Raw genomic sequence first — 24463 nt, 5'->3', positions numbered from 1 at the left:
TGGTATAAATCTTCGATATACAAGATGGATATGGCATGGTGAAGTAGGAACAAGTTCAATACTCGAAGAAGAGGAAGTTATGGATGATGTAAATGATAGAATGAGCGATATGATTCGTGATGTAGGGGTAGAGTTCTTTGTGCGATCACATGCAAATGATAACTTGAAGAGTGATACAGAGATGCCTTTGTGCCCTGGGTGTTCTAAGTATACACGATTGACAGCTGTATTGAAATTGTTCAGTTTAAAAGCAAATAATGGGTGGACTGACAAAAGTTTCACAGAGTTGCTTCAATTGATTAGTGATATGCTTCCAATTGATAACGTTCTTCCAAATTGTGTGTATGAGGCAAAGAAAATCTTGTCTCGGATGGGTATGGGCTATGAAAAGATACACGCTTATCCTAATGACTGTGTTATATAGAAAAGAGTATGCTGGTCTATGTGAGTGCCCAAAATGTAAAACTTCACGATATAAAGTGAAAAAGAACATGGACTGTGCTGGTAACTATGATGGTGATGAGACAAGTGAAGGGCAACCTTTGAAGGTGTTATACCACGATTTAAGCGCTTATTTGCTAATGCAACAGAAGCGAAGAAGTTAAGATGGCATTTTGATGAGAGAATATCAGATGGAAGATATCTTCGGCACCCTACTGATTCTCCTCAATGGCAGAAAATAGATGAAATGTTTCCAGAATTTGGTCTTGAACCAAGAAATCTTCGCCTTGGGCTTTGTACAGATGGAATCAACCCTTACGGTACTCTTAATAGCACACATAGTGCATGGCCAGTACTGTTGGTGATTTACAACCTACCTCGCTCGTTATGTATGAAGCGCAAGTACATGCTGCTTTCTATGATGATTTCAGGACCGAAACAACCAAGAAACAATATCGATATCTACTTGGCACCTTTAATTGAAGATTTGAAGATGTTGTGGGAAGAAGGCGTGGATGTGTTTGATGCATACAAGCAGGAGTCCTTTAAGTTGCGTGCTATGATCTTTACAACGATAAATGACTTTCCTGTATATGGAAATCTATCAGGATACAGTGTGAAGGGGCATAAAGCATGTCCTATATGTGAAGCAGACACATACTTCCATCAACTTAAGCACGGAAGGAAGACAGTTTACCTCAGTCACAGGAGGTTTCTTGATCGGTTCCACCCATATCGGAGATTGAAAAAGGTTTTTAATGGCTCACCAGAGCATGACATGGCTCCGAAGGCATTAACTAGAGAGGAAGTTTACCGGCGAGTAGAAAGAATGAATGTCATTTTCGGTAAGACTCAAAAAGCTGCAAGTGAGAAAAACATATGGAAGAAGAGGTCTATTTTCTTTGATCTTCCATATTGGCGCAGTCTTGATGTAAGACACAGTATTGATGTGATGCATGTGGAAAAAATGTGTGTGATAGTCTTATCGGTACTCTTTTGCACATACCTGGAAAAACTAAAGACGGAATTAATGCAAGACTTGATCTAGCTGAAATGGGAATACGAGAGCACTTACATCCACAATTGAAAGAGGGTGGTAAGCAAGCTTATATGGAACCTGCGGCCCACACATTGTCTAATATCGAAAAGACAAGCTTGTGTCGATGTTTGCATGACATCAAGGTGCCCCAGGGATATTCTTCTAATGTGAAAAGGCTTGTGAGGAGCACTATAACTAGATTATGTATCTTCTTCAATGCTATTTGTAGCAAAGTCATTGACATAGAGAAATTGGATGAATTGGAAAATGAGGGTTATGTTATTTTGTCTCAACTAGAAATGCACTTTCCTCCAGCATTTTTTGATATCATGGTGCATTTGATCATTCATTTAGTGAGGGAGATAAAGCTTTGCGGCCTTGTTTTTCTAAGATGGATGTATCTATTTGAGAGATACATGAAAGTCTTAAAAGATTATTCCAAGAATCCTTATCGACCTGAAGCATCAATTGTTGAAAGGTACAAGTAAAGGAATAAGGGGGCTGAAGGTAAAGAGTATGGGTCGTGAAGAAGTGTTACAAGCGCACTTATACATATTGAATAATATGGAAGAAGTGCAGTCGTATTTAGATGATCAAAAAAAAGTTTAAAAGAAAAATATCCAAAGAAAAGTGATATGCAGATAGCTAATGAGCATAACAAAACATTTATAACATGGTTCAATGAAAAAGTTTTGAGAGAGACCAATGTGTCTAATACAATAAAATGGTTAGCTTGGGGTCCTTGTTTTGAAGTTTTTACTTGAAGTGGATACGACATAAATGGATATTCCTTCTACACAAAAGCTCAAGATGACAAAAGTACTGTGCAGAATAGTAGGATAATGGTAGTTGCTGAAGTGATGCATTTTTCGAGTTCGAAAGATAAAAACCCCAAATTGGCATCTATGGATTATTATGGAGTTATTAAAGAGATATGGGAGGTAAACCACACCAATTTCAAGAGTCCTGTCTTCAAATATAAATGGGTCAACAACAATGGTATTGAAATAGATCAACAATTTGGATTTACATTAATTGATCTTGGTAGGGTTGGTTATACAGATGAGCCCTTCATTTTAGCAAGCCAGGCAAAACAAGTATTTTATGTTACTGATCCAGCGAATAAAAAATTGTCTATTGTCCTTCAAAGTAAAAAGCAGAAGGACAGTGATCCAACCATGAATCTTGAGGAGGCACCACCTTTTGCTTCAAATCCGCCTAGACCAAGTGAAGTTGAATTGGTAGATAATGATGAATATGCTGCAAGAGATGATTATTGCGAAGGGATATGGGACAATGCGTAGAGTCAGATTAAGTAATGTAATTTTGCAATGTACCTTGTGTTATTTTCTTTCATTTATTTCATTACAATGTACTTAATATTATTTATGTTAATGCATCTCATTATAATTTACTTATTTATCTAATTTTGGTTTTTCAACAGGCACATGGAGGACGATTCTAATAGAAATATGGAGGAGGATTGTGATAGAGATATGGAGGAGGATTGTGGCAGCGATGATGTCAATGAGCCGGAAGGAAGGAAGGGTAGAGGTAGTACAAGGCTACCGAAGTTAGCAGTACGTCATGGTCGTATTCAGAAGAGGCATGTGGATTTTGATGTCAATATAAATCCAATTGGTGAAGAGAAGGACAGATTCATTAGCTATATAGGCTCTGTAGCCCGAAGCAAAGTTAACATTCTATGGCCTAATTGAAAGTCCATTTCTAAGGAAACAAAGGATATGATTTGGGAATATATTTTGGTATGTCACTTTCTAATTTTATTTGATTTATTTTTTTTAGTAAATACTGTTATAACTGAGATCTTTAACTCAAACATATATATTTTTTTTTACAGCAAACGTATGACATCCCTCGTACTAAGCAAATGAAAAAGTATTTGATGCAGCAAGTTCGTCAGCGCTGGAAAGATTTCAAGCACACACTCACGAGTCAGTATGTGCGAGGGCCTAAGAAAGATGATGACCCGTGCCAAAAATACTCCTTCCTTGATCCAGATGATTGGAGGAGGTTTGTGGCATCATGGCATGATCCTAAATTTCAGGTACCTTGCCTTATAAAACATTTAATTTTGATTTAATTTACTTCACTTACTCAATTTACTTTGTTTTCTTTTCCACAGGAATTAAGTGCGATGAATAAAGAAAGGCAAGCTAAAAATTTATATCCGCACTATTTATCTCGTGGAGGTTACAAGATGCTTGAGGAGAGGATCATGCAGAATGACTTGAAGGCGATGCAAGACGTTGCAAAATCTGATCCTAGCATTGTTGTTCAGACCCCACCTCCTTCTCCACATCATAGAAAATGGAAGGAAGCAAGGATGAAGAAGGGTCAGTATATTAATCCAGCAGTTGCTGAGATTGCTAAAAAAATTGTAAGTTCTATAATTCAAATAACTTTAACTTATGGTAATAGTCCTTATACTTTGTCATTAATTTTTTATCATACTTAAAATGTTATAGGAGATACTTGAAGAGCAAAGTAGTGAAGGTTCATTTAGTCCAAGTGGAAGGATGGATATTTTAGTGACGGCGATTGGGAAGCCTGATCACCCTGGATGTGTTAGAGGAGAAGGGAGGACAATTGGTCTTACCCAATATTTTGGACAAACTTCACGAGCTTGCCTACGAAGTCAACGCACTGATGAGATGATAGCTAAACTTTGAGACCAAGTTCGTGATGAGCTCCAATCTGAGCTAGAGGTCAAGATTGAGGCCCAGTTACGCCAGTCACTTCGACAAGAGCTTATGGCTGAGCTTCGTGATGAGATGAAATCTATGGTCTCTAGCATGCAACTTGGGACAGCTCAACAACAATGCACACCTTAGGTTTGTAATCAATTTCACTTAAATTAATATTGAGTTTTACCAACGTTTTTCATATTTAATTTACTACTTGCATTTCTCTCATTTAGGATTCCCTCGTCTTTTCTAGCACTAAAGACAGTTGTAATCCACCGGGGGCATTAGGAGAGCATGATCCTAGTAGTCCCATGCCGGACTTTGGACAACCTTATTGTCTTCATTTAGAGGTCCCAAGGATGTGTGTTGTTGCTAACGCTCTCCTCTACAATCATGGGAGCACTATCCATCACCAACAAATTCCAGAGGACCAGGTGAGGTTACAGTTACCTAAATCGATCATTGATCCAATTTGAGTACCTCTTATTGAGAAATCGATGTCTTACTCCATGACATTGCTCGAGAGGGAAAGACAGGAGCAGATGTGCCATTCCTAACTACTGAAGTTGTGAAGTTAGGTCAGGCAATTGGAACTTTCATTCTTTGGCCTAGACACCTTGTCGATGAGGAGATAATACCTTTGATGGTAAGAAAATGTCATGTTGTATTGTGTGACTTTTTTTTAACATAATACTTATAATACTTATTATGTTTATCTGATGTTTCATTAGGACCAGAAAGATGTTGATAGATATCCTTGCTTGGCACAATTATATGAGGAATATAAAACAATTAACAAGGTGGACATAAAGATGCCTGTAGAGATTGTGGGTGAAGAAAAATCATATTTCTTTGAACTTGACAACAACGATATTAGGGAATTCTTATCTTTGAAGGAGTTGGACATAGCATGGCTTCAATTAGCAATTATGTAAGTTTATTTTTTTATTTCTAACTTAAACTTCTAATTTCTTACTTTGCACATGCTAATAATTACCTTATTCAATGATAGCTTTTTCCTTAACAAATGCATGTCATCAATGGAGAAGAGAAATTTGTATGGATATTTATGCCCTGCAAGTGTCCAGAAGAAGTACAACCCACTAGATAGGAGAATCAGATATGTGGGCAATACGATTAGAGACACTAAATTACCTTGTTATTTGGCACCAATTATTGAAGGGCAAGTAGCTTAATTATATTTTTTTTAGACATACTTAAATTGCTAAGAATTATTGTGATATCCAATAATGTATAAGTCTTATTCTATGATGCAGTCATCATTGGAGTTTGTGTGTTTCTTGTCCTATCGACAATGTCATCTACTGGTTTGATCCCTTGGGTCATTGTCCAAGCACTGAGATGAGGGGCGTTTTCAACACGTAAGTACCTTAATGTAGATCAATAATTTTGTTTTTACTATAAATTATTTAACTTGTGTTTTCATTTGCTTATAGGGCTTTAAAGACTTATTATATAACCAGTGGGAAGCGTTCTGGCAAAAATGGCCCAACAACTTAGGTCTATCCCAACGTGAGTACTTTGAATTGAAGTTTTTTCATTGATGAGTTATTTTATATATGAATTTAGATTATCATTTCCTTGTGATTTGCAGTGTGCTAAGCAAGAGGGTCAACAAAGTGCGAATATTACATTATCTGTTATATGTTTGAAATTATTGAGAGTGGATGTACTACAAAATTTGATGAGGTAAGTAAATATAATTTTAGTTTTGTAATAGTTGTTGAATTTTTAAATTGAATTGTTATTTATTTTATTTTCTTCATATGTTTAAATTTGTTCATTTGTCAATTTACAGATTTTTGATAATGACTGCTCTTATATTGTTGATGATATTGACTTCATTGAGACCTTTTGGCACAGTAACTGCTTCAAGAATGGTGGTCTAGGGATTGATCAAGTTTATGTTTATAGACATAATAGGTTATCAATTTTGACTTTTGCAATTTGTTCTTCTTTTTTGACTAGTTAGTTAATGTGTCAATATATTGATGAAGTTGTGATGTTGATATGTCTTGGCTGAAAATATTGACTGGTTTATTCTATTTCAACGTGTTGGAAAGTGGCTATTATGGCTATTGTGGCTGTAGGGAAGTGGTACATACGAAGTGAATTTTTTTTTTAAAAAAACGAGCACATTCACGTCTGTTTTAGGAAACAGAAGTAAAAAATCATAATATTAATCTCTGTTTTACACCAAAACAAACGTCAATTTACGTCTATTCTAACAAAATAGATGTAAATTCGCGTCTGTTTTAAAAAGACCAACGTGAATTCACGTATGTTTTTGCGTATGTTTTTGCAGACGTAGATAATACCATTATTCGCTTCTGTTCAAAACAGAAGTAAAAAGGGGGTACTTTTTATGTCCCTTCTTTTCATGTCCCCTGCAAAACAGAAGTGAAAAGTCATGCAAAACAGAAGTAAAAAGTCTTCATTGTAGTAGTGCCAGAAAATATAAAAAATTTGCTTTGGACGAAGCAAAATATTGATGTTAAAATATTGGAAGCTAGAATAAAATCCAAGGAAAATCCCATATAAATACCTATTGAATTCTAAAATCCTAAATAAGTTACTCTAATTTCACAAAAGACAAATAAGTCTACAGGTATTAAATTGGAATTTACAACTTTTGGCAAATTATCTCGATGCCCTTTTTCTCATTTTCTTATCTTTTCTCTCTTCATCGTCTTTTTCAGGGTAGAGACACAGCTTGTATGGGAAATTGCTTCATGCCGTGGCTGCATCATTCTTTCAATGGGTTTTGTTAGACATTGGAGACGCAGTTGAAATATTTTAGGGTAGAGAAGAGACATCACCATTGATTTTGGGAGCACACCATTCTACAACAGATCATCTTCTTTTTCAAATAGCGGCCATTGCGAAGCTTTGTTGCTTATATTTATGAATCAAAAGAAGCCATGGGAACCAAAGTATAACAATTATGAGTCATCTTCTTTAGAGAGAGAGAGAGAGAGAAGACACGACTAGATCTTCTTTTTCCTTAGTCATGGGTAGCACTAAATGTAGTTACTGTCATAGAACATTCTGGTTTTTGGTAAATGTTATTAGTGCAGTTGTCAAACCCATTATAAATGTTGTCAATCATATTATTTTGCAATAAATTGACTTTTGTAGTCTAAATGACAAGAAAATATCATAGATACTAATTTAATCTTAACATTAACTTGTTATTTGAATATATTTAATGTAGCATCTGTCATAAGCTTATTGGTTTTTCATAAATATTGTCGTTTTAATTGTCAATTCCATTACACATGAAGTAAATTATGAAAGTTATTGATATCATGTTTATTATGATGTTTTTCTAGTGTACTTGTATACTAATTTGTTAACACATTTTGACCCTCGTTTTATTCCCCTAAAGGCTAGACTTAAAACAGGTTGCAAAAATTGCTATGCATTTAGTAATTTTCATTATGCAAGTTATCATTCCCATTACATGTTTAATAAAATAAAGTTGTTCACAAATAAACTAAAATTGGATTGCAAATAATCAAGTTACAAGTCACTTGATGGAAATGGTAATTTGCATTATGCAAGTTGTCATTTTCGTTACTTGTTTTGTAAAATAATATGTAAATGACTTAAAACAGGTTGCAAAAAGCATTATGCAATAGGTATCTTTCATTTATGCTCTTCCTAAAATAAAATAGGAAAAATCTCATATAAATACCTATTGAATTCTAAAATTTTAAGTAAGTCATTCTAATTTCATAAAGAACAAATAACTATAGGTATTAAATTGAGATTTGTAAATTTTGACAAATTACCTCCATGCCTTTTCTTTCACTCAACTAGGGATTCATACAACTTGTGTAATGAAAATTATCAGTTGCATAACAATTTTTGCAATCTGTTTAAAGTTTTACAAAACAAGTGACATAAATAACAACTTACGTAAGGCAAGTTACCATTTCTATTAGAGATCTGCAACCTGTTTATTTGTAACCCAATTTTAGTCCATTTAAAAACAATTTTATCAAACATATAACACGAATGACAACTTATTATGTAATGAAATATACCAATTACATAATGATTTTTACAACCTATTTTAAGTCATTTACATATTATTTTACAAAACAAGTAATGAAAATGACAACTTGCATAATGCAAGTTACCATTTCCATCAAGCGACTTGTAACTTGATTATTTGCAACCCAATTTTAGTTCATTTGTAGACAACTTTATTAAAGATGTAATGGGAATGATAACTTGCGTAATGAAAATTACTAAATGCATAGCAATTTTTACAACCTGTTCTAAGTCTAGCCTTTGGGGGAATTAAACGAGGGTCAAAATGTTTTGACAAATTAGTATACAAGTAAGTTAGAAAAACATCATAATAAACATGATATCAATAACTTTCATAATTTACTACATATGTAATAGAATTGACTACTAAAATGACAATATTTACAAAAAACTAATAAGCCTATGACAGACGCTACATTAAATACATTCAAATAATAAGTTAACATTAAGATCAAATATTATCTATGATATTTTCTTGTCATTCAGACCACAAAAGTCAATCTCTTGCAAAATAATATGATTAACAACATTTATAATGGGTTTGACAACTAAACTAATAACATTTACTAAAAACCAGAATGTTCTATGACAGTAACTACATTTAGTGCTACCATGACTGAGAAAAAAGAAGATCTAGCCGTATCTTCTCTCTCTCTCTCTCTAAAGAAGATGACTCATAGTTGTTATACTTCAGTTTCCATTGCTTCTTTTGATTCATAAATATAAGCAACAAAGCTTCGCAATGGCCGCTATTTGAAAAAGAAGAGAATCTGTTGTAGAATGGTGTGCTCCCAAAATCAATAGCGATTTCTCTTCTCTACCCTAAAATATCTCAACCGTGTCTCCAATGTCTAACAAAACCCATTGAAAGAATGATGCAGCCACGACATAAAGTAATTTCCCATAAAAGCTGTGTCTTTACCCTAAAAAAGATGACGAAGAGAGAGAAGATAAGGAAATGAGAAAAAGGGCATGGAGGTAATTTGTCAAAATTCACAAATTCCAATTTAATACCTCTAAGCTTATTTGTCTTTTGTAAAATTAGAGTGACTTATTTGGGATTTTAGAATTCAATAGGTATTTATATGGGATTTTTCCTGAAATCTATTTCTTTAACCATACAGTATTATTTAACTAAAAATTTTATGTATTGTGGTGTGGTATTTTTTTACCAGCTGGTATGATGTTATTATTTTGATATAATATATTTGAATACTATTATATCTTATTAAATTTTTATTTAGCTATTATATTACCTGACCAATTCACTGTGACTCTAATCTTTTCTGACTTGTATGTCTAATTTAAAAACGCGCAGCCATTCAAAAACCAAAAAATAAAAATAAAAGAAAAACGCGTTACCTTATTAAACATTAAAATAGTGAACTGAAAAAGAGTCAAACCAAAAATTGGTTGTTGTGGGGAAAGGAAAATTTGGAAGACTGGAAAATTCCCAATCCATGTGATCGAACTTCGAAGAAGTCGAGTTGCACAGACTAATGCTTGTTTAAAGACTTGGGGGACACGCTTTCGTTGCCGGAACAGCACAGGTGGATTTCCGTGTTTCTTCTTGTGGAAAGTGTCTCATTTCAATCACAGCTAACAGACAGAGATTAATTGGCCCTAAAAAAGAATTACAGAGATAAAGAGACAACAATCGTATTTGTCCCTTTCATATTCTCGTCGGTTCGGCATCGATTTTTCCTTTGCGGAAGACGTTGTAGGATAATCTCCTTTCTGAATTGGCGAGTTTTAGGGTTCAATTGGGCCATCTTTTGTTTCTTTGATTTATCTGGTAGATTTTTCTTAACTTGTCTGGTGAATCGAGTAGGGGGTTGGAATCTAACTGCCGCAGGTATTCTTCGACCTCGGAGTCTATCCATGGTTACGCAAGTAGTTGATTTTGGATTGATGATGTGGGGGGTATTTTTCTGGTGTGTTTCAGAAGAAAACAAGCTGCGCTTTTTCTTTCTTTCCTTTTGTTTTTGGGCCTGCTGGGTACGCTTGTTCGATTTCGAGGACACGTGTTAAAAGTTTCGAATGCTCTTGCTATTTAAGATAATAAGATAGAATTTCCAAATTGTCGAAATTTGCCTGGCTTGCAAACTAATATTTTTTTTGTTGACATAGAAATTGGAATTTTTGGCAGCATTATAGTACTCAGTTCCTGTTCTATTTGCCCAATAAAATTCATTGGAATTTAGCGGCAAATTCTTTGCTTGTATTGTATTTGTTTTCTAGGTGAGTCTCACTGCAGTGCTTTTTATAAGGATTTTGAGGGTTTTATTAAATTTAATCTCAGTGCAACTAGGATTAGATCATCTGTAGAGTGAAGGGTTATATCCTTATTTCTTTCTTTAGGTTGGACCTCCTGATGATTGTCAAGGTCTGTAACTTGCAGCTATGCAGAGTCAGCTTGTGTGTAGTGGGTGCAGGAGCGTTTTGCTTTACCCTAGGGGAGCCACTAATGTTTGTTGTGCATTGTGCAACACAATTACCTCTGTTCCTTCACCTGGTAAGCTTCTTTTCTGTAGTCTCGCTATATGCCCGATAGATTGAATTAGGTGATAACATTGTTGATTTAATTTCTAGTACTCACAGTGATATTTTGTTTTGGACTTCGGAGACTAATAATTTTAGGGATAGGAAAATGCATTACTGGATATGGAAGTGCATGATGGAAAAATGTGTTTTTTTAAATTGATTGTTCTAATTGATTACTAATGCTAGTGTGATGAGGGGACTAAGAATATTGAAAATAAATTCTTTTTTATCAAAATGATTTGCATGTGAAAGGTTTTCAGAGATTGTTGGGGCAAATGTTTTTTATTATTGCCATTGTTTTATGTCTTTATATTTGTGAGTAAATATGAGATTATAGTTTAAACCAGAAATAGGTTCATATCATACATGTCTCACTTTCTAAGAAATTGACATCAGTATTTGAATTGATCTTTGGCATTATAGCACTGAGTTAAAATAGTTAAATTAGTACAGTGCTGCATTGTGAAACTTAAAATCCTCGTAGGCCTTCAGGTGTGAAAACTCTGAATAAAAAATGTCGATGGTAGCAGTGACTCAAAAAAAACAAAAAAAATGATAGTAGCATGTCTTTTACAAAAGAACTTCAGCTCAATCTTTTGGCTGAGTTTATTGATGATAAATGTTGCAACACCACCTATCTACATTTTTTTGGGGTAGCTTGTAAAGTATATTTTGTCCCTAAGAACTAATTAATTGAAACAAAGCAACTGAGTAACTAGAACCCGAAAATGAAACCAACTTGGGAACTTGTCTTTTCACTATTCTATTGAACAAATATTATGCTTTATGATCATACAAGATCCAACCCAACATCTCTATCACACCCAAAATGCAGAAGTATAACAGCAAATACAGAATAATGCAAAGGCTATTGGTAAAGCTCTGCTGCAAAATACTGAACAGCTCAAAACATTATGATAGGTTTGATAGAGAATAAGGCTGGAAAAATACTGGATAATGTAGAACTGTGATTATAATCAAAAGAGACTCCCCTATTATGATAAGGGAACACTGAGCTAATACTCAAAATCAACAACAATGCAGCTGGCTCTCCTGAGGCCAGTGCCCTCACTTCCTCTCACTCAAAATACAAAAATGATCCGTGGTCCAAAACCTAGAAACAGCACGCCTATAAGTATTTCAAAAGGTATATCACAGTAAATAAAACAACTACAGGAACTCTAATATGACCTAAACTTACCCCAAAGTAGCAGGAGATTCTAAGTTAACCCTCTGACACACCAAGAGGTGCTTTACGATTCCCATATATGTGTCTAGGCCCCCTTTTGTATTGTCTAGCAGCAAAGTGAATGTACCACATCACAAATGACCCTTGCAAATATGAATAAATAGACCATGGTTGCAGAACAGTAGAATGTCAGATGAACAGAAGGGTTAAACACACACTACAAGCACAAGCACATAGCAAGTTTGTTGATAGGATAGAATAAGAAAAGAGAAGATAGAAGAGAGTTCAGGGAAGAAGAAAGATGGGAAAGATAGAGATTAGGAGAAGAGAGTTAGAGAAGAGAAGAGATGAGCAAGAGAAAACAGAGAGAAGACACAAGTCATATCTGAATAGTGCACTGTATATTCTTGGAAATCAAAAACTGCACAATGGGGTACCCTGGTTATGTCTATTTATAGGCCTAATTACAGAACTAATTACTACCTAAATACCTCTCTTAACGGTTAGTGATTGTTGCTTCTCCTAATATTTAAAAATAATTATAATAATACATCAATACCCCCCCTAAAGATCCTTGTCCTCAAGGATCTGGAATAGCAAAATCTGGAAATTGCTGCTGAAAGCTATAGAGGGGCATCCAGGAGGCTTTTTCGTCCGGTAATCCTTGCCACTGAACAAGTATATCAGCTATTAACTTCCTTCTTTTTTTGGCATTCCTTTTCCCCAAAATCTTCTTTGGAACTAGTGCTGGTGGGACTTCAGGAAAATTAGGAGGTGGATGTCTAGGTTTGATAGAAGGATTTGGGCACAATTTTAATAGAGAGACATGAAAAGTAGGATGAATTCTTGAGTCAGGAGGTAGGTCTAATTTGTAAGCAACAGCCCCTACCTTGCGAATCACCTTGTAGGGTCCAAAGTGCCTAGGAGCCAATTTCTGAGAACTCCTAGAAGCAGTAGAGATCTGTCTATAGGGCTGCAATTTTAAGAAAAACCCATTGCCCAATAGCAAATTCTCGATCAGTTCTGTGATGATCAGCCCTTTGCTTCATTATATTTGCTGTCCTGTGGAGATGATGTTTTAAAGGTCCCATTATTTCCTCTCTTGCTATAAAACTCTTGTCCACAGTATCTAAAACTAAACTATGAGGTAAATAGGGAGAATGGATTGGAGGTTTCTGTCCATAAAGCGATTCAACACCTCTGATTGACCATCTATTTGGGGATGATAGGCAGAAGAAAGCTTTTGATCAACTTCCAATACCCTTAAAAACTCCTTTTAGAAATTGCTCACAAGCAAAGGGTCACGATCACTTATGATTTCAGTAGGCGCTCCATGTAATTTATAAATTTGATCCATAAAAACTTGAGCTAATGTGGCAGCAGCAAATGGGTGAGAAAGAGGAATAAAATGAGTATATTTGCTCAAACGATCTATAACAACCCAAAGGGTGTCCTTGTCAAATGATTTAGGAAGTCCCTCTACAAAATCCATAGTCACACTCTCCCAAACTCTACTTGGAATAGGTAAAGGTTGTAGTAGTCCAGAAGGTGCAATAGCTTCATATTTGCATCTTGCACGTGTCACAAGCTTTGACAAATTCTGTCACATCATTAATCAACTTTTTCCACCAAAACAAAGCTTTAATGCGTTTGTAGGTAGCTTGTATTTCTAAGTGGCCTCCTTGAGGACTAGAGTGGAGCCACTGTAGAATTTGTGTCCTAAGGGACTGATCCTTGCTAATGACTAGCTTCCTCTTTCTTCTTAGTAATTCACCATCCCAGGTGAAATGCCCCCAAGTTCCATCATGCTGCTGCATCTTATTGAGGAGAGTGGCAGCAAAATCATTGTCCTTCCAACTTGTTTTTATTTTCTGCAATAACACAGGAGAGGATGTATCAAAAGCCATCTGCATGAGTTGTTGTCTAGGCATTCTGGACAGAGAATCAACTACAGAATTTTCATTCCCCTTTTTATATTGAATCTCATAGTCAAATCCAGCTAGTTTTGTCACCTAAAACCGTTGAAAAGAAGTGTTTAGGTTCTGCCCCAAAAGGTATTTTTATACTTTGCTGGTCTGTTTTAATGAGAAACTTCTGCCTCTCTCGATATTGATGCTAAGCCAACACAACCAGCACTACTGCCATAAGTTCTTTTCCATAAACTGAAAGTTGTTGGTGTCTTGGAGCTAATCCTTTGCTGAAAAAAGCTATGGGCTGCCCTTCTTGCATTAATACAAATCCCAATTCCAGTCCCACGTGCATCTGTCTCCGCTATAAATTACTTAGAGAAATTTGGAAGTCTAAGGACAAGGGCTGAAGTAAGAGCACTTTTGAGTGTTTGGAAGGTTTGAGTTGCTGAATTTGACCACTGGAAGGCATTCTTTCGTGATAATAGGGTCAGAGGCCTACCCAAGTTACCATATCCCTTGATGAACCTTCTATAGACCCCAAGAAGCCCCTTAATTGTTTAATGTAGCTAGGGATAGGCCAATTGACTACAGCTTCTATCTTTTGTGGATCTGTAGAGACTGTGCCATGCTTGATAATGTGTTTTAAGTATTCTACAGCAGTTGCAACAAACGTACATTTGCTCCTCTTAACAAAGCAGCAATTCTCTTGCAAGATTTTGAATGCTATCCATAAGTGTTTTTGATGGTTTGCAAGAGAAGAACTATAGACCAATATGTCATCAAAGAAAACTAAAATAAATTTTCTAAAAAAAGGTCTAAAAATGTTATTCATAGCTCTTTGAAAAGTGGCTGGTGCAGTAGTTAAGCCAAAACACATGATCATCCACTCATAGTGCCCAGAATGGGTTTTGGAGGTTGTTTTATGGGTATCCTTTGGTTCCATACGAATTTGAGGGTATCCAGCCCAAAGATCCAACTTAGTAAACCACCTACTTAATTCATCAAAAAGATCTTCTACTAAAAGAATGGGGTACTGATTTTTGACAGTGTACTTATTGAGCTCTCTATAGTCCACACACATCCTCCGTGTCCCATCCTTTTTCTTCACTAAAACTATAGGGGCTGAAAAGGGTGAACAACTATCTTAAATTACCCCATTCTCCTACAATTCATGTACAATCTTTTCAATAACATCTTTTTGGGCTGCTGGGTATCTATAAGGTTTCAAACTAATAGGATTTGTTCCTTTTTTGAGAAGAATAGGATGATTATGGCCATTTCTTAAAGGAGATAATCCCTTAGGATCCCCAAAAACTCCTTGAAAATCGTTGAGGACCCCTTGAATTTTAGAAGGAGTACTGTTGTCCACATCTGAAACAGCAAAACATTGGACTTTTGTTCCTTTTCTGGTGACCAACTAGAGCAGGAAGAGCTGTTCTTCCTTTAAATGGGCAGTTTCAATCCTTGTTGGTTGCACCATTTGGTAGGTGTTTGGAATGTTGGCTTGCAACTTCTGCAACTTCCCTTCATACCAGAGAAACATAGTGAAAGTTTCTTGATCCCAAAAAGCATTTTTAATACTTTTAAGCCATTTTAGACCAAGAACTAAATCATAGGTTTTAAGATCTAAAATTCTAAAATCAAAGGCAAACTCTAGGCCTTGTATTTTCCAATGGAGTCCTTCCAAAGTCCATGAACTTTGAGTTTCTTGCCACCCGCAACTGATACAAAGGATGCTTCTTTTGTATTAGTTTCCTATCCTAACTTCTTGGCAAGCCCAAGGTCCATGAAATCATGCGTGCTACCACTGTCAATAAGGATTTGAATGGCACACTTTTAATAGTTTCTTGGACCCTCATGGCATCTACACTGTTTGTCCCTTCAATGGCATGTAAAGGGATACAGGGAGTGGTCTCAGCTTCATCCACTTCCTCGGTCTCTAGGTTTTCATCTACAACATTGTCTTCTTCCAAACGGACAAAATAGAGTTGCATTTTTTGACTTTGTGGGCATTTGTGATCTTTGAAAAATTTCTGGTGGCAGAAAAAACAGAGATTCTTCGCCTTGTGTTCTGCTTCCTCGTCTGCAAATAAAAGCTTCAACGGCTTCAATGGTTTCTTTAAGAAAGAAGAGGAATTTTTTATTAAAGGAAGGAAAACTTATCTCTCTAGTGGGACCCACTACTCATAGGAACACTCTTAGGGTAAGACACAGTGTGAGAAGCAGAAGGCGCCACCTAAGTTGCAACATACACATGCGATGTCAATTTAGAAGACACGGTTTTTATATTTTGCTTCGCTAGAGCTATTTATTGGATTCTTGCTAAGCGTTGAGCCTCCTGCAATGACCTAGGGTTGAACATCCAAATAGAGACCTCAGTGTCCGGTTTAAGAGCAGAGACGTAGGCATCCACTAAGTAGTCTTCGGAAAGATCGAGCTTTGTAGTAATGGCGTTGAACTCTACGTTGAATTCCGCGAGAGACCCAGTTTGACGCAGGTGAGTAAATTCGGCCATGGGGGTGTCGAGCAAGGGGTCGAAAGTGTCACTGAGTAGGTCGACATACTCCTCCCATCCTATTGTTCGTCCCCTACGCCGTTTTTCTACTGCAAGATGCCACTTGAAGGTCTTATTATCCAAATACAGAGATGCGACCTTCCCTTTTGACGCCTTTGGAGTTTCGTCAAATTTGAAAAATCGCTCACATCATGCAATCCATGTGAGAACGTTGATACCGTTGAATTTGGGAACTCCATTTTCGTCAGTTGGGTCAGTCGTTGATACCGATTTTGGTTTCCCCTTTGATCTTGGTCATTGCGTCGCTTGTGGTCGTGGTTTTGGGCTACGATGGTACCCTCACGAAAATCCCGAACAAGATTTTGCAATTACATATTGAATCCCAAGACTGTTTCTTGGAGATTTTGCAATTACGTATTGAATCCCAAGACTGTTTTTTGGAGTTCATTGATTGTGCCCAGGCGTTGTTCAATCTGGTTCAAGTGTTCCTCCATAATTCTTGTTTGGCCGCGGGTAAGTACCATGCACCGAGTAAGAATTTGTGAATCATGCCGAGGAAAACCTGACTCTGATACCACTGATAGGATAGAATAAGAAAAGAGAAGATAGAAGAGAGATCAGGGAAGAAGAAAGATGGGAAAGATAGAGATTAGGAGAAGAGAGTTAGAGAAGAGCGAGAGAAAACAGAGAGAAGACACAAGTCATGTCAGAATAGTGCACCATATATTCCTAGAAATCAAAAACTGTCCAATGGGGCACCTGATCATGTCCATTTATAGGCCTAATTACAGAACTAATTACTACTTAAATACCTCTCTTAATGGTTAGTGACTGTTGCTTCTCCTAATATTTAAAAATAATTATAATAATACATCATTTGTCAACTTTGGAGAGGCATGGACCAGGGTTGGCTCTTTCCACCAAAACCTGGACCAATGTTCTCCTACTGCTTGCTCCTCAGTTTTTGTCACTTTATATACTCCCATCAACAACTCTTTGATTGCTCAGTGCTATCTCTTAGTCATGACTACCTTGATCTACTCCTCTACTTTTCTGTCTAGTCTGCTTCTTAACTTTTGTGCTTTCTTTTGGACCAGTAGTCCCCTATTTTTGTCCTTTGGATGCTCCTATATATCCTTCTATTTGCTTTAGTGGGTTGGGGCCCATCAGAAATTTTAGAGAGTTGTGAACTCATCATAATCGTTATGATGTTCAATATTTTTAGCACTTATTGCTCCTATTTGCCCTATTTTTTCAATGTGGAACTGGAGATCTTTAAGCACTATGCTCTGGTGGGTAAAATGGTTACGGCAGTTTCCCTTGGAGCATGATTGACTTTTGTACAATGGAATTTGTTTGAACGTTTTCCATCAGAATGCTTGGGACGATATGGTTCATAATTAATTCATTGCATGAGACCCCAGAAATTCACATCGTTGTCAGTGATGCTTGTGGCGTTTTTGTTTATGAGGAACTATTTGATAGTTGCTTCTCTTGTTTCTCACGTTTTCCTTGTCTTAGATGGCTTTAATGCTCATTATCCTTCCATTTTGGACTTTTTGGTCAGAAGAATAATTTGTTCTATGGAAGTCTATTGCTGTCTTCGGTGAATTTGCAATTTTTATGGCATGAGAATGATCTTTAATTTTTTAAGCTGATATTTCTGCAATCACTACTGTTATGAACTCGGGGCTGTTTTCTTGGATTCCCATGATGGGTGCACATGGATTCTTTGCTGATGCTTTCCTTGTTGATTTGGTTGAGGTTTGAAGAATTCTATTGCATTAATTATATCTATTTTTCCTCTTTTAGACGTTGGATTTCTTATTCTACTTCTATGCATTTCTCACATCCTCCATGATAGATTTCCTTTTATAAAAGATACCAAAGAAGTCTTATTCATGCCATTATTCCAAAGATTATTTAAGAGACAGAGGAAAAGGAAAAAGAATGGTATTGAATATGAATAGCGTACTGCACTTTAGTATGTTTACATTTACCTGTGTCTTTAGCTGGGAAGTGGGGCTGTTTTCATGCGGCACATGCTAACATGTCATAGATATGGTTGATGTAAGGATACATCTCATGGAATTACCTTTGCAAATAAATTGCCATACAAAACACCTGGGATTTTTACTTGTCATGCATCATTGTTACTTCTCCGCTCCTCTGGTCTTTAATATAAGATTTACTTAATTAATTTGAGTAAATTGAGGAAGTTAAATAGATTACTTAATTCTAACAAATGTAACCTGGTAATATCCTTGTATAACATTAGATTGTGTATGAGCTTATAAGTTAGATAAATTAGTTTGGGGAAAAATAATAAATATGAGAGAAAAAAATGAATTAAGGTCTTACACTTAGGTTCAAAATCAACTCTTTAATTAGCTCTTACATTTAGGACCAAAGAGTATTTTAAAAAGAAAAAAAAAAAAAAGTCCTCTAATTACTTGTATTACTTTCTGTTGCCAAGGTAAATTAGATTCTTGTCTAATCAGTGATTGGTTTGTGTTACGCTAAATCTTATTTCGTTTGAAACATGTATCTCCCTGTTCACATTTCAGGACTTATTTATAACATGTCCACAACTCTAGGTATCTGTATAAAAGACGTTGAGTTAAACCTACTTTTGGTCTCTATACTTTTAGTAAGTTTTTGGTTTTGGTCTCTATACTTTGTTTTTGTTGTTTTTCGGTCCAATATTATTCTGTCTAAAAAGTTAGTCCCTATAGCTTTACAAGGACTGACAACTTAGTTTAATGGCATTAACTTCATTAGCACCATGAATGAAGTATATGGACTAAAACAAAAACTCGTTAGAAATATAGGAACAAAAGATAAAACTTGTTAAAAGTATATGTTCCAAAAGTAGGTTCAACCCAAAGATTTTTTTATAAATTTGGATTCATAAGTCACAAAAGACAAAACTAGTAAGTTCTGTGCAATTAAAAAACTTTGTCCTATAAAATACAAGTTTGATATTTGTGCTGTGAGATTTTGAGTGATATTATTGATTTGCATCCTATGCCCATGCGTTATATGATTGTTGACTCTGTGCATGTTAGAGACTTGGTAGAAACTAAAAGCTAACTTTTCTGAGGGCAAGATAAGAATATTCACGTGACCAGACTCTAATTGGATGCTTTCTTCTTAACACTATTTTCCCATGATCCTAGGGATGGAAATGTCTCAACTTTATTGTGGAGGATGTAGGACATTGCTGATGTACACACGTGGAGCTACAAGTGTTAGATGCTCTTGCTGTCATACGGTGAACCTTGCACCAGGTGCTGTAGATTTGTATTTTACTGGATATGTCTTAGTATGTCTTTATGAATTTTAAATCATTATGTTTTGATAATTTGATTTGCTAGATAATGTTGCTGATATTTTGATATTTCAACTATGGTGTTGGTTTTAGTTGTATGCTTGATCATTGAGTATTTTGAATTCTGTTGACCCTCTACATATCTCTATACTTGTCTTCCGTCTACAATCTGGAAAATAGTTTAATCTTAGGCTGTGTTTGGTACATGAAAAACGATTTGGTGAAACGAAAAAGGTGAGGGAAACTGCTTTGATTGTGTGTGGTTGATGGTAAAATAACTTTATCGGAAAGAGAACTTCCCGTGTTTATGGGAGAGATCTTTCCCATTTCTATTCCCTTTTTTTTTTCCCATTTTGTGCCAAACGGGCTGTGATGTTGTCCTTTTTTATGTTTGAATGGTTGCCGTGGGACTTAAAATAGGGTGGGATAATAGATTGAGAAGTAAGTTGGCTATTACTTTGTAATAATCCACTTTTAAATCTGCACCCTGTTTAATTTTTTACATTTTGTTTTGCCTTAGCTATGGAAGTCTATTTATTACCTATCAATATATTTGAATTGCAAATGAAAATAATGCTGATCATTTTCTTTGAATTGCTTTACTTTTGCTACAATATATGTTGCTTATGGAATGTTGGTTTTGTTGGCTCCCCCATATTCACCTTATGTCATTCAATTATTATTTCCTTGGGATATTTAATAAATTGATGACTATCCGTCATTTACTTGTGTCCGGATTTTAACTGATATTCTGTTGTTGTTTTGTCTGCATCAAAAGCATCTAGCCACTTTGCCCATATACACTGTGGGAACTGTCGGACAACTTTAATGTATCCATATGGAGCTCCATCAGTCAAATGCGCAATTTGCCAGTATATCACAGATACCAGTGTAAGTACACAGCAAGTAAAGCCTAAGAATGTTTACATACAGATGCTTGAGAAATTCTGAAACCAAAAAAAAAAAAAAAAAGATCTATTGCTATGTTTCCGAGATAGCTAGATATGATCAACTCTATGCGCCTTGATTATGTGATATTTTCTCAGCTTAATATTCAGGTGATTTCCTGTGGTCAAGTGCATGTGGCAAGTTTCCACAATTGATTTTTTCTGTGTTAAATCACTCTTTCATTTATTTATTTTTATTCTTTTCCATAGCAACTACTTGTTCCCTCGTCCTCATGTAATGGATCTGGATGATTGATTGTAAGTGTATGTTAGACTTTAGGATTTGTATTTCATGGTCTGCTTATTTTAGTATTCATAGTTTGGTGCTCATCTAAAATGACCAATAGGGATGAAAATTTAAGCTACAAAAATCATGCTTCTCATCAATACATCTCAGTTTCTATTAGGGGAAGAATAGAATCATGTGTATAAATGCTGTGAAAATTTACTTTTCTTGACTGAGTCTTTTAATGGAAGTTGATAATCTTCCGGTATTAGACTCAAGCATACAATGTTGAATAAGGAAATTTGGCACTACATAGTTATTTCTTTTACTAGTTTTGTCCATATAAGGTTGAATAAGGAAATTTGGCACTTCATAGTTATTTCTTTTACTAGTTTTGTCCATATAAAGAGATAGTGCATTGTATTTCTTTATGGTTTCAGCTCTACTCGGTTGGTATTAAGAAATTTCTAGGTTCTACAATCATGAAGACCACATTTAATTCTTTTCTGAACAACCATTTTCTACTATATAATTTTTTTAATTAGATTCTCATGATCATGATCATCATTATTATTTGCTTTCTCACTAAGATCACAGAAATAAAGGATTGTGTCTTTTGATTTTACGCTCTCTCTACTCTTCATTGCTTGCTTATTATACTCATAACCTCTCTGAGAGCTCATAGGTAGGGGAAAATAGGCCAATATAGAGAAGGGACTGGAGGGATAAAATATTCACTACGAGTTCCCATTTGTTTATCTTATTGTAATGGCCACAAAATTGCCTTTTTTTGGAGATGTTTAAAAATAATGCAAAGCCTCATTTTGGCAGTTTCAGGGGACATGGGCATTTACCACGTAGTTTATATTGTGTGCGCTTTAGCTGATCGTACCTGTTCTGCTTGTCTTTTTCAGAGGACCAATGGAAGAGTTCCCAATACTGTCCACAGACCACATGGAACAACCAACTCTGGAACAGTACCTTCTACTTCAACAGTAAGTTGTTTTCTTTTGTGATTATTCATACTTGGAACCTTTCAGAAGTTTTCTGTGCTTGTATCAATCTAACATTCATCTTATTGTGTTTATTATCCCAGTCAATGCTCCCTTCTCAAGGCCAAACTGTTGTGGTCGAAAATCCTATGTCTGTTGATGCAAGTGGGAAATTGGTAACTATATTTTCCTTTCATTTTGTTCCATGTGTCTTACCTAATGAATTTGACAATTTCTTCCAGTACTTGTGATTAATGCAAGATTTTATGGACTTTGAAAAATGCCCCAGGTAAGCAATGTTGTTGTTGGCGTAACAACAGACAGGAAGTAATGTCCAATTGTCCATCCCATTATTATGTGGTATTAAACGGTACGCTGTTTGAGGCATCGTCATTCTGTCTGGCACCTGATGATGGATATTTTATGTATATGAATTTATTGTTTTTCAATTGTGTATGTATATCTGCAGGTCAAGTGGGAACGGCAAGGAATCCTCCATGTGTGTGATTATGGGATTCCTCTTTTAACCAGATCAGTTGGTTCATTCAGATTATTTCTTGACTTCTGGGGTTTGTGATGACTTGATCAGCTTGTGGTTTTTCTTGATGATTTTTTGGTTTGTACAAGTTTGGTCGTGTATTGTTTGTACGGATGTGTTTATGGTGACTATACAGCCTAGCATTGCGTGGTAGACTTTTCTCCAATATAGTGAAATCTTCGGGATAAAGCCCAGGTTTATTTAGCCAGAGGAAATACTCAGCGTGTAGCCGCCAGGCATTAGCATCTTTACACCACTAGACTACAAAGTCATTAGTTGAAAATAGTGTTTAGCTATGTACTAATATATTATCTTGTTGAGCGCATGTGCCCAAGTTTAGATTCCTGAAAATGGTTGATGTTACGATTTAAGCTAGTATTCAGTAAACCCAACAAAATCTGATTTGAAGGTGACTTCTCGAGTTCACTGGGGCAAGGCTGATGGGCATATAGTAAGAAAAATGTATAGCTTTTCGTGGCCTTCTCTGCCATTGTTTACTCGTTAACAGTTTTAATTGAAAATGCCATTTCAGATCAATGTTTATGGACATTATTTTGAGCTGTGAATAGGTGTGTATCTTTTAGGGTTGGAAACAAGTCAGGTCAGGCCTCACCCATAACAGGCCCAGCCTGTGGTGAGGCCTGTTGGCCTAGGCCTGGCCTGTAGCTTGTGAAAGGCTTTTTAATTGGCCTGAACCTGACCTGTAATCAAGGCTGGCTTGGCCTGTAGCCTGTTAAGAGGCTGTTTTTTTTAACAAATTTTAAATACACATAAATCAATTCAAAATTACAATAATTCAACCCAATTTATCTAAAATACAAATAGAAAATATGAAATTATCAAATTAACACAATTTGTAAAACATGTTCCCTTAGACCCAAAAAAAAATCAAATATGAAAAATTATTGGAGAAGATAATTTCACTCTAGTATAAAAATATCACTTCATTCTATCTCTAGTATAAAAATTAATTAATGACTAGATTTGGTTTAAAATATGAAACATCCTTAATCTCTTTTATATTTTAAATTTATCATTTGTTCAAACTAATTTACTAACAAAATGATATCTGATCTTGTTGTTACACATGGTTGTTTTAAAAAATATATATTACATTTGTTATAATTTATTTATTTATTTAAATTAATTAAGTAACTATTATAATAAGAATTGGATTAAGCACAAATATATACGGTTTAAAATATATATATTCTCTATGAAAAGCATGGATCAAATAAATGAATGATGCTTTTATTTTTTTTAATACACTTATGTTTTCTTTTTTTGTTCAAATATGTGTTATTATACATCCATCAATTATTTTTAGTATAGAGAATGGAAATGAAATGAAGCATACAATAAGCTCTGGATAACATGTTTATGTGGGTGGAATTTTCTTAATTAACCAATCAAAATAACATATTCCCTCCTGTCCATTTACAATTTTAACCTCAAAAAAAAAAAAAGATAACAGGCCCAGGTCGCCTGATAGGCCTAACAGGTTTATTATCAGGCCTGAACCTGACCTAATAAAGTAAACAGGCCTTTTACAGGCCTGAGCCTGTTCTGATATTTAAATAGGCCAGGCCACAGGCCCCTGACAGGCCTCCTGGCCTATTTTCACCTCTAGTATCCTTTTAAAAAGCATTTGAATTTGAGTACGATTTTCTTTACTATTTCAAATATTATTATTAAAAATGAAATGAAAAATTAACTTTCAAGTCCTTATATTTTACATCAATTTTGAGTTAGATCTTAGCCCATTTTTCATTCTGCCAAATAGGGAGACAAATCACAACCTTGGTAGAGCTACCAACTCATCAATATAGGTCGATTAACATTAATGATGTTAGATGTTTAATAAGTTGAAATGCAAGGTGTAACATCCAAACTTTTAGGCCTAGAAGTACCAGAAATAGCCTGAATTGGATAGGCTACCAAACTCCTTTTGAGCAGAAGTCCCAAAGATAAGAAAGAAAGTCAAAGCAGTTTTAGGGACTAAA

At 35.4% G+C, this 24463-nt stretch overlaps 1 protein-coding gene across 6 annotated transcripts; it reads left to right on the top strand.

The window, feature by feature from the left end:
* The first annotated feature begins 9681 nt into the window (after window positions 1-9681).
* On the top strand, window positions 9682-23009 carry LOC114761076 (protein LSD1). 6 transcript variants are annotated; one of them, XM_028950393.1, is made up of 8 exons: window positions 9682-9818; window positions 10670-10783; window positions 19606-19716; window positions 20536-20648; window positions 21845-21925; window positions 22027-22098; window positions 22212-22292; window positions 22392-23009. In XM_028950393.1, exons 2-7 carry the CDS (start codon window positions 10672-10674, stop codon window positions 22251-22253), a joined length of 531 nt encoding a protein of 176 aa, XP_028806226.1. In that variant the 5' UTR covers window positions 9682-9818; window positions 10670-10671; the 3' UTR covers window positions 22254-22292; window positions 22392-23009. The 6 variants fall into 6 exon arrangements, with proteins under 6 accessions (XP_028806226.1, XP_028806225.1, XP_028806224.1 ...); XM_028950392.1 differs by having other exon boundaries at window positions 9741-9818; window positions 22212-22282; XM_028950391.1 differs by lacking the exon at window positions 9682-9818 and adding an exon at window positions 9825-9988.
* The last annotated feature ends 1454 nt before the right edge of the window (window positions 23010-24463 follow it).

The sequence above is a fragment of the Neltuma alba genome, unplaced genomic scaffold (genome assembly GCF_004799145.2).
Source record: "Neltuma alba isolate B1F8T4 unplaced genomic scaffold, ASM479914v2 tig00011073_pilon, whole genome shotgun sequence".
Taxonomy (NCBI): Eukaryota; Viridiplantae; Streptophyta; class Magnoliopsida; order Fabales; family Fabaceae; genus Neltuma; species Neltuma alba.
Note: the sequence above shows the minus strand (reverse complement) of the source record. Positions and strands in the feature narration are given on the sequence as shown.

Coding starts and splice junctions, on each gene's coding strand:
- LOC114761076 (XM_028950393.1), top strand. CDS start 10,672: ATGCAGAGTCAGCTTGTGTGTAGTGGGTGCAGGAGCGTTTTGCTTTAC. Junction 10,784..19,605: donor TACCTCTGTTCCTTCACCTG/GTAAGCTTCTTT, acceptor CCATGATCCTAG/GGATGGAAATGTCTCAACTT. Junction 22,099..22,211: donor TTGATGCAAGTGGGAAATTG/GTAACTATATTT, acceptor AAAATGCCCCAG/GTAAGCAATGTTGTTGTTGG.